Genomic DNA, 10,985 nt, shown 5'->3' on the forward strand with positions numbered 1-10,985 from the left:
ATCAGGAGACTGAAAAGTGCAGTAAATCAGCCTTCATTTTAAGAGCAGAGAGGTTAAAAGTTCTCTCTGGGCTCCATTTCCTAAAAGATGCATCTGCTATAATTTCCCCCGAGACAGAGAAATCAATATCATACACGGGCACATACCATAAATCAATATGTCTGTTAAAAAATGGATATTAGCTCATTTGTTGCAGTTTGACAGACAGTTATCGAGAGCGGGGCGCGCATGTAGTAGCAAAACGATACCTTTTTACGCCCGATCGATGCGCCGCGCCGTCCAAAAAAAAGCTACAGTATCGGCACAGGATGTACTTAACAGCCTCATCCTCACTCTTTTCTGCTGTCCTGGTGTTGTGTGCTTGCACTGTGTTGACTTCATCAGAAATGCATGCCTTTTTTCCCCCCCACCCAGCATGCGATTGTGGGCTTTTATATGTAATCTGTCGATGTCCTTCCTTCTTTTCATCCTCAGTGATCTGCTCTCCGTTTGCATTTATGTAGATCAGAGTTAACAGAAATAAAGGTTTAATTAAACAGTAAGTCAGCGTTACATGTTCCAAAAGGCTCAGTTTTTGGTCTATTTTTATTTATTTTTTCTTACTCGACATCCCTGTAAGTCTTAAATACTGGTACTCCGCGGCCTTCGGGCATTCTTGTGATAAAATAGAGAGCTGAGAGAGAAAGGGGTCACTGTCAGGGTCAGGGTAAAGATGAGGTGGGCAGAGATTCCCCCTTAACCAAATCTGAAGCACAGCCTTCAGAGCAGAGTCACCACAGAAAAATGCAACAATCCCCTGCTCTCCTGATCACCCCCCCTCCCTTCTGTGTTTCGTTCACCGGGTTCTGCGAGTGCAACGGGCCTGGCCTCGGGACGCGGCAGGCAGGGGGAGGGTCCCAACCCCAGGCAGGAATGCAAACATGGTGCTTTGACCCCCCTCATGCACACACACACACACACACACACACACACACACACACACACACACACACACACACACACACACACACACACACACTTGTGTCTGTGGGGCAGATGCAGGGCAGTTTGGATCCTGTTGACTTTTTCGCCTCATATCCAAACTCTGTTCCCTCAGGAGAAGAGAGAGAGAGTAGAGTCTGATAGAAGTAGAGCAGTGAGCTGGGTCCAGTAACAGTTGTGTTAGAGACAACAGGCTGCAGTTCTTCCTGTAAGAACAGCAGAGCGTTAGGAGAGCAAACGCGACCACAGCTCATCTCTTTCATTCTTCATCGTCCTCATCTCTGTGTGCGTGCTTCTCATTCCCTTTCTGCTTCCTGTCCAGGCGATCTTTCTTCAGTGTCTGTCCTGCCTAATGACTTAGAAACTGACTATCATTTCTACCACCTTCCTCCTTTACAAAGTTGCTTAAATGCACCTCCAAACGTTATCCATCGAGTATTGTTTCTTTTTAATAAACCCTCTCCCCACAAATTTCTGAAGGGAAAGGTGCATTTAAGTCAGCAACAGTGCTAAGATGATATTCAGTGTGAAGCTGTGACACTGAGAGACGCTCTCTTTCTCTCACCTTGTCCTTTAGGAGAAAAAAAAAGTGCATTCGCTACATCCAAGGTGAAGGCAGCTGTGCCAGTCCTCCCTCTACGGACGGAAGCTTACTAGACTCCCCCCCATCCTCCCCCTCCTCAGTGGTTCCTTCCCCCTCCTCAAAAGAGTCCAAATCTCAGACTGAACAAATGCAACCTCTCTCACTGACTATGAAACCGGCCCACCAGCCACTCCACCACCCGCACCTCCTGGCTGGGCCTCCACCGCCATCTTTGGTTCAGCTGGAAAACTCTGCCGCAGCAGCTAGCAAAACGCCCGCCGCCTCCTCCCACAACGGAGCTCTGGAGCACCGTGACGTCTCGTCCTCGCGGCAGCCGGGCTCCTCTGTGGCGTCCTCGATGGCCCGGCCCTCGGCATCGCTGTGTCATTCCCACTCGCTCCTCCCCTCCACAGCCCCACAGCCTCTGTCGCTAGTGACCAAGTCTATAGAATAGTCTATCCTATTCTCCTCCTCCGTTTGTTTTTTTTAGCTCTGCACACACACACACTCACACAAACATCTTTCTAGGCCCTCTCTCTGCTCCGTTTCACTCGCCCTCGGTTCTTTTCTCTTTCTGTTTCTGTGCCATAAGGCTTTGGAATTTTAGGTTATGTTTTTATTAAAGTTCATTGGTCAATATTTGACCCGTCATTATCAGACAAATCTAATTATTATAAAGAAATGATACAATGAGCTGTAGTATAGCTTTGTGAATCTGCCAAAATTTTTATGAATTTTGTTTTTGTCTTTTTTGTAGTTTTAAAACAGCGCAAAACAGAAATTATCTAGTTCAGCATCCAAATGTTTAAAAAGACGGATATAAAAAAGGTAGGCTAGATTATTCAACGAGCCCTTTTCTTGAAAGAGTTGGTTCTCCTTCTTTATTTGTATTAAATACGAGCTTGCGAACCAATCATTCGACATCTGTTCAAAACTCTTGGAGGGCATGAGGCTAGCGGTGACACCTCTCTGAGGAACAACTTTAATTGTGATGTTACTTGTTCTTGTTTAAATGTACAGAATAACGGGGCGGGAGGGGATTACTGTGTTAAATATGCATTCTTCCACTGCGTTGTCTTTTTTTTCTTTGTTGTTTACCTTTGGGGTGGAGTCAGGCAAGTTTGGGTGGGCTTGAGGGGAGGTCGGGTGGGAGGGTTGTGGGTTATTAAATTCAAAATGTCACAACGCTAGGACCAGTAGTATTTATTGCTTTAGAGATTGCTTGTTGTATCTTGTATGTGTCTCTTTTTTTTTTCTTTCTGAATACATTGTACAAATATTTTTTCTTAAGGTAAGCAACTATACGAACGATCCATTTTTACAAGGAGGTTTTAAAAAGGCAAATCTTTTTGTTATCTTTCCTCTCCGAAAAACCTGGATTCCGCTCAGTGTACTGTGTAGATCTCATCAACAGATGTATGCACAACTTCATTTCAAGAAATGCGTCTATAAGCCATTTTACAGGAAAAAAAAAAGAAGAAAAGAAAACTTGAAACACGAGACAGTGGGTACCGCGTGTTCAGTAGTTGGAAAAGTGTCAGATGCCCTTCTTTTTTATTGCACAGTCACATCTCTCGGACTGTAGATTCGTGTACAGATTTTCCGTGCCAAAATTTTGTGATAATTTTTCCTCTGCCCCCACCCCAACCATGCTGTAGGGATCTCTTTTTGTTTTGTTTTGTTTTGTTGTTGTTTGTTTGTTTTGTTTTTTTAATTTCGATACCATTTTTTGCTGTGACGTTACATAGATTGCTATGTATGTAGTATAAATGTTGCTATAACAAATGTGTTTGGTAGCAAATTGTCAAATATTAAAATTTAAACTTAATAAAAAGACGGACATCATACTGTATAAACCCACCAGGGCCAAATTATGTATATTAGGAAGTTCATAAAAAAACTATTAAATACAAAAAAATACACAAACTGCCACTTTTAAGTACACTACTACATATAGGTAGATAGAAAAAATAGGCATGTTGATGTTGCAAGAGGCTGTAAAAAAAGCTACAAGAGAATCATCCACTCGGTGCCATTGTAGTTGACATGACGCGACTGTAATCTGTCGATTTCTTCTCTGGTTTATTAAGATGCTAATGATAAATAGTTTGAATGTTTCCTTAACGGCTGTGATGTTCCTGTTCTATTTTATGCTCTTATATTTTTTTGTTTGTTTTTTCCTGTTATTTTAAATGGTTCTAAAACCATGTTTTTTGTAATGAATAAATGTTTATGCTGTACAGTCTCTGTAGCATGCAGTTCTGTATTAATAAAAGCAACTTAGTATGTGCGCATCTGTGTTTCGCTTTTATTCTGAAAATCCCCGAACCCAGCGTCTCAGGATGGGGGTCTTATAAGGAAATCTGCCAAAAAAATGTAGCATTTTATTCAAATAAAATCTCGAGAATCATCATGTCGTAATCATAAAATGGAAATATACATCCAAGCGTGTTTTTTGGGGGGCTACTTGTTTTTTTATTATTATTATTTGCTATACAAAATAACAGAGGTGTTTCGTATTCTACTAAAACAGTTGTGATTAACTTCTGCAAAACTTTTCATAGTGAGAAGGAGTAACATCACTTAGATAATTTGAACCGCTCCTCCTATAACAAGTCTTTTTTTTTTTCTTTTAAATTATAAGCCATCTTTATACTCGTTGTTTGCAGGGCAGTACATCGTGCGCAATCAGAAAACAAGATAAAACATGTTTAGAGCTGGATATTATGATTTGATGGGCTCATCAGTGACCAATCACAAAAAACAGCACTGGTTTATTTTTCTCTACAAAGGTCAACTTCCAACTAACCTTTGAACCCTTCTCTGTCCCACTACTAACAGTAATGCTCCGCTATGTGATCGCTTTTCGATGTGCTTACAGTCCTGACAGATACCTGCATCTACTGGTGGATTTAAAAGCATAGGAAAGAATGTAATGAAGGATACCGGTGGATGTTTTAGAGCACAGATGTCAAACTCTTTACAATGAGGGCCACATACAGCCCACTTTAATCTTACGTGGACCGGACCAGTGAAACTCACGTTTCTGTCAGTGTGAAGATGTTTAACTAAACATTTCATCCCAGAGGTAAGAAAAAAAAAAGTCTTTGTTCTACATGAACAATGAGTAAAATGACAGGAAAGTTTCCTGTAGTTTTAAATGTAATGTTTTGGGGGGTTTTTTCCTTTCTTTTTTTTTTTTTTTAAAACAATTTTTAGCACAAATGTTCAAAGTTTTAAATGTTTAAAGTTCAAAATCTACATCCTCACAGCCATTTAGTGGGCCGGACTGTAGTCTTTGCCTGGCCAATTTTAGAACCCCGGGCCTTATGTTGGACAACCCTGTGTTAGACAGTGCTAAAGATTTGCATTACATGTGTGTGTAAATTCTGTATTATGCTATATATTTTGTATTTTATGTTGTATGTTTAGCATTTTCTAGATGTTTGTAAGGCTGCTACTATAAGCTGCTAAAGGTAATAATAATAATTATGCACTCTGTCGTGTCTCCCTTACCTGCAATGTGTTTACCAGTGCATATTTCTAATAATATTTGTTCCCATTTTTCAGAATAATTTTAAAAGAAAATCTGATTTTGCCTTGAACTCTTTGCACAGAGAGGTCAGGGTAGCTCTCCCTCGTATCCAAGATTTAATACTGACCAGACTGCAACCCAGACACAACAGCTGCTGCTTAAGGGGAAAGAAATGACACATCTGTACAAGTTCATGCATTCAAACAGATAAGAGGATATTCTTCTAGTGTTCAGGACCTTTCATTAATCCCAGGCTAAGTTAATCAGTTATTATTGCTCAGTATATGGACACTACAGATTTGAGCAGCTGACACTGATCTAGGTTCACGTTCTATTACCATTTAACTCCAAGCTTCTCTGTATTCCTGCCTGCGTTACCAACTATGCTTTTTTATTTCAAGTATCGAACAGAGTTGAAAGTAGAGTACTTTGTGCATACGTTTAAAAAGTACAGGACAGCACAAATGTGTGAGAGGACTGCAGAAGTAGTCTGGTAAGAAAGGCAAGAACTACTGTGCTCCAATCTTAACACTTCATAAGAAGAATCTCCTTTTCCCACATTGCCTGAACACATTCAGTCATTTGTGTCTCATGCAAATGGACCTCTTGTGCTAAATTAATGATAAGGTGAAACTTCTCTTATTCCCATAGGGAAATTTTCCATTCCCTAGCCTCTGTTTAACATGGAGGCCAGAGTTCAGGATGAGCTGAGGGCAGTGGGACCTCTGGAGCTGCAGAATCACTGACATGTAGAAGAACATTAAAAAAAGACTTTTTCTTGGTGACAAAAGTACGTTATACTGGGGCTGGATGTGTGCTCCACAATGAAGTATTAATGGACATTAATGCAGATTAACATAGGGTGGTCCCTGAACACATTCAGCATTTCAACACAGTTTCAATACAGAGGTTTACAGAGGTTTGATCATAGCTGTCATTCATTGCATTGGCTTTTAGACATTTTCTTGCCATACCATCCATTAAACATCACCACTGCAGGATTTCATCTGTTCCACTGAAGTTGTGTTCCTGTGTGAGGAAAGCTGTGTACAAAGTTTCTGTAGTATATGCAGTGTTTTCTGGGCAGGGTTGGTCTTCATTTACGAGGCATTCTCAAGTTATCAACAACCACTTCACAAGGAAGAGTTTCTCTGTACGTGATTGTGTTTTTTTCCCCACTCCTTACACTGAGGAGCTTACCACTGATTTCTTATTCATTCCAAGTTTCCATGAATATACAAAATAGCCGAGCAAACAACACAAAAGTACTAAAGCTGTAATGCAGACTGAAAGCCAGGCGAAGAAGAGCTGGAAAAGAAAGGGTTCACTTACGATCAAGGAAATGCAGGAATTTTTCTTCGTTCCCTTTGAATGTTTGCACATTTAATGCATTTGTGCAGTATATACCCTTGAACCCTGAACCGGCGAGCTACGTATAACATGGACGTGTCTGTGATGGTTCTATTGCACTTTGAGAAGGAGGAGAGGCTTTGTGTACCTGAGTAGAGAAATTAAGTGTTTTGATGTGAGTGTGGCATGGAGGAACAATGTTGAAGGCCATCGCCGCAGGCAAGCATACAAATCAGAAAACACTGCAAAACATTAAATATGTCCCCTATGTTACAACAAACAACATACAAAGACATATTGTTTTGGATGTATTCCCCTGACCCTCATTGTGGCAACAAGACAAAACTGAAAGGTTGCAGATATGGCTGCAGCATAGCATACACAACTAGTCTCTTTTATTAAGATTAAAATGGCACATGTTTTCATATAGCTTCATATTAGCGGATGAATGTCGTACTTCATGATCATAATCTCTTTTTAATCTCAGTTGGGTTCAATACAAAGTTCAATACAAATACAAAGGGCTGGGGGGGTCAGTGTTCACTTTCCCTGTGCAGACGTACATTTCAAAGATGCTCTTTAGTTTGGAGCCACTGCCATCTCTGAAAGGAGTTCTCATAACACTGTAGAGGCATACAAAATTAAAAAGCCTGAATTGCATAGCTAGTTCAAAATAATATATTGAAACCAATTCCAGTGCATTGTGGCCCTTGTTGTGACCTTCATCGCATAGGAACAAACCTTCATTCATTCTTCATGCACTTGAGTATACTGCTCCCTGAAGAAAGACATCAAATTTCATAGGTTCAAAAAGCACTTGAGGAATTGTTTGGGAATAGGAATACCGAGCCAGTGGCCCCGCGTACCGTTCTTGACCGTATCTCATGGAGTTTAGATTTAAGTCACGAGGATGAACTGAAATCTATTGATTTTTGCAGGACTGTCGAAAGAAAAACAAGTAAAGGATCCTGAGGTCAGGTCAATACTTACAAGTTTGCACTCTATAGTGTAGGTGAAGTGCTACAGTGCAGTCTGCGTGTTATCAGTGTTTTTGGTATTCTTAAACACTGGGCTGAAGAAAAACGGTAGATGTAAAAGGTGTTTAATTACTGAAAAAAAAAAAACCTAATATTTTTTTTGTTTATATTAGACATGCTGTTTGAGAGAAAGAACCCAATTCCTCGTAGGGTATGTGTACACATACTTGGCCAATAAAGCTGATTCTGACTGTCTCTTTCTGCATTGTTGATTTTTTTTCTTCTTTTTTTGTACAAGCAAGTTGATAAAAAAGAGAAAAGTTAGTAATCCTTTGTCTATGTCTTTAGCTTTTGATGCTGAGACCACCTTGTTTTCATAAAATCCTAACACACACTGAGTCATGCATAGACTCAACATCATCTTCCATCCTCACACTGTTTAGCAAGAATCAGCCCACTCTTTATTCACTGACAACTGTCCGATGACCTTGAAGAATAAAATGATGCACATGAAAGGTGAGCATTTCAAGACATTTTTTTCCTCTCTCTCACAATATGAAAGAATCTCTTTCATCAAATAAATAAACAGGGGCCAACAAATGAGGGAAGATTTGGTATGATTTGGTGCTTTTCCTAAAGGACTATCCCACAGTGTGCCGGCAGCAAGGCCAAGCTGAATCACAAAGACTCTGGATGCATAAAGGTGTTAACGTGTGTATCGCACAACAAATAGATTGTAACGGGGGGAAAAAAACGGGGGAGTTCCAAGAGAGAAAAATTAATTCTTTCTCGTAATCTTGTGATCCTCCTTTAAAAAAATTAATTCTGCGACATCGAACGATAAAACCAAAGGTCACAGAATCGAGCAGCAACAGAGGAATCGATTTGGATGCATCTTATGCTTTCTGTTGTTTTACAGCATCCTCACATCTACGAGTGACAACACAACGAGTCCAGTTTCTCAGATCTGCATTTGACTGACTGAGGTTGCCGGTTCGAGCCCCGGCTTGGACAGTCTCGGTCATTGTGTCCTTGGGCAAGACACTTCACCCACTGCCTACTGGTGGTGGTCAGAGGGCCCGGTGGCGCCAGTGTCCGGCAGCCTCGCCTCTGTCAGCGCGCCCCAGGGTGGCTGTGGCTACAATGTAGCTGCCATCACCAGTGTGTGAATGTGTGTGTGAATGGGTGGATGACTGGATGTGTAAAGCGCTTTGGGGTCCTTAGAGACTAGTAAAGCGCTATATAAATACAGGCCATTTTTACATTTCCTAATCGACTTTTAAAGTTTACTTACAGCTCGATCTCTCCCGAGTGTTTGTTACAAAGAGCTTCTTACAAGGGGGAGGACTCAAGTAGAAACACCTCGAGACCGAGAAGAAGCGCAGCATATTTACAGGTGTTACGTGTACTCGCTGCTGTCTGAGTGCAGGCTTGCGTTTCACCTTCCCAAGCACAAGTGCCCTAGTCCCTAATGATGGCGGTGTGCAGTAAGCTAACTACCCTCACAGTGGAGCGAGCCCCCAGGCTAGTGCCACATCTCTCCATCAAGGCTTGCCTTCATCCCACTTTACACTGGGCCCTTTCCAAAGACACACACATACACACACAGAGCCAATGACAAATAATTCATATTATGGCCTGCCTGAAAGTTTGCCACACTACCTCATTAAGCAGCCTATTGTAACTGGCTGACATTCTCTCAGCATAATAACATTCCTTGGTCGGGTTGTTTTTGAAGTGACATCTCACTAGAGGGAAACAGAAATAAATAAAGAAATAATAATAATAATAAAAATAAAATAAAAAAAACAACAACACCCCAGTTGTGCTACGCTGTTTTTCACCTTTGGAACTCTCAAGGTGATGCAACTTTAGCTGCTAGATATCAATAATGGATCCCTGTTGTTTCTTGATATGGTACAAGGTCCAGCAATGACATATCAAATGAAGACAGAAATGTGGTTACTTGTGTCATTCGCATGGAAGGAGCAGCTTTTTCTATTTCAATAAATACCTACGAGGACAGGATGTGATAAGGACGGGAACAGCAGACACACACGCGCAGCTTTAGACTTCTTTGCATGAACTTTAATTACTAAATCATAAAGGCAAGCTGTCAGCTTATGAGACGGATAATGGCCAAGGTGAGGAGGTTTGCTGTCACACGTGGCATTGTGCGTTGTATATTTAGACATGAAAAGCCGAACTTAGATTCCACGTTAGGCATGGCATAAAACAGCACAAGTACCTCAGCCTTCACCTTTTTTGGACGAGGTGAGCGAAGAACTAAGGCAGCTCGGGATAAATGAAAATTTGCTTACTTGCAGAGAGGACATTTCATTCTATGCACATCTCAAGCGAAGGAAACAAACAAAGCCTCCTCAGCTTTGTGCCCATGTGGGCTTTTCTCACACACACACACACACACACACACACACACACACACACACACACACACACACACACACACACACACAAGAGATAGATTTATTCGGTGTAATAAAGACACTATGGCTCAGTCCAAACCTACATATTGAGTTTGATCTCCCACTTAGGGCCGCATTGATTTTTCCTCTTAGCCACATGGTCCAGTGCGCTGCTTCTGATACGCAATGAAAATTAGTCTGTTTGAAGTAATTTGCAAAATTTACCATGGGTAAAGAGAGAGGCAGAGTAAGGAGGGAGGGAGGGAAGAAAAGAGGAGGAGGAGTGCAGGGGTGCATTCGGGGAATGGGGTATATGGCTTGATGAGGATGTAGAGTGGGGCTAAGTGAATATGCTCCTTTGATGTGCTTCGTGTTTGTGCGTGTGGCAGCAAATGGCAGCACGGCAACAATGTGGGAGTTTTTTTTTTCCGAGTGGCAATCAGTCAGTTCAGAGGCGCTGAGCTCCTGGCGAGCCTACAAGGCATGTGGCTAGGTGCTCTCTGTCCTGGGGGCGAGACAGGGAGAGCTCTGACTTAGCTCTGACTTTTCCGGGGCAACAACGAGGCATGGGAGAGGAAGAAGAAACTTTCTCAGCAAAGTGAAAGGGGAAACAAGGGGGAGAATCATCCAAGTAAGGCAGGCTTCAAGTTAAAGTACTGACGTGCACTTCAATCTTCACTTCAGTCTCGACAAGTATGCCAAACATGGATTTTGCATAAACACACAGCACTTCAGAGGCGCTCGAAGAGATAAAGATGAAGTTATTCGAATAACAAAAGGGAAAATGAGAGGAAGACGGAAGGCGAAGCCTTAAAACATGAGGAAAGATGGAAGACAACCCCTGCTAAGTTGGAATCTGCGTCTGCTCCGTCTCCCTTAGCAGATATAGCGAGAATGATAGTGGTGCATGTTCCAGTCTCTTGTAATGAAGTCCAGATGTATCAAGTCAGCTACGCTCCTCATCATCACAGGCAGCGACCTTGGGAAAACTGCCTCAGCCGTGGGCCTTTTGTCATACTCGGAGAATATAGCAGTAACACTGTCGCTTTGGGATAAGGGAATAGAAAATTCCAGGGGAAATTCCAGGTTACATTTCCCTTGATTACTTTTGAATTAATAGAGTGGTTTGCGTC

The 10,985-nt window shown here is 41.7% G+C and overlaps 1 protein-coding gene across 22 annotated transcripts in view; it reads left to right on the forward strand.

The window, feature by feature from the left end:
* Positions 1–3,858, forward strand: part of tcf7l2 (transcription factor 7 like 2) — a 107,807-nt gene extending 103,949 nt beyond the window's left edge. For 16 of the 22 annotated variants that reach the window (XM_026178594.1, XM_026178593.1, XM_026178600.1 and 13 more), the window contains one exon: positions 1,559–3,858. In XM_026178594.1, the coding sequence (XP_026034379.1) occupies positions 1,559–2,018 (460 nt within the window). In that variant the 3' untranslated portion in view covers positions 2,019–3,858. The remainder of the gene's footprint in view (positions 1–1,558) is intronic. The other 6 variants (XM_026178610.1, XM_026178613.1, XM_026178615.1 and 3 more) reach the window with 2 other exon arrangements.
* Positions 3,859–10,985: the final 7,127 nt, after the last annotated feature.

The sequence above is a fragment of the Astatotilapia calliptera genome, chromosome 8 (assembly GCF_900246225.1).
Source record: "Astatotilapia calliptera chromosome 8, fAstCal1.2, whole genome shotgun sequence".
Taxonomy (NCBI): domain Eukaryota; kingdom Metazoa; phylum Chordata; class Actinopteri; order Cichliformes; family Cichlidae; genus Astatotilapia; species Astatotilapia calliptera.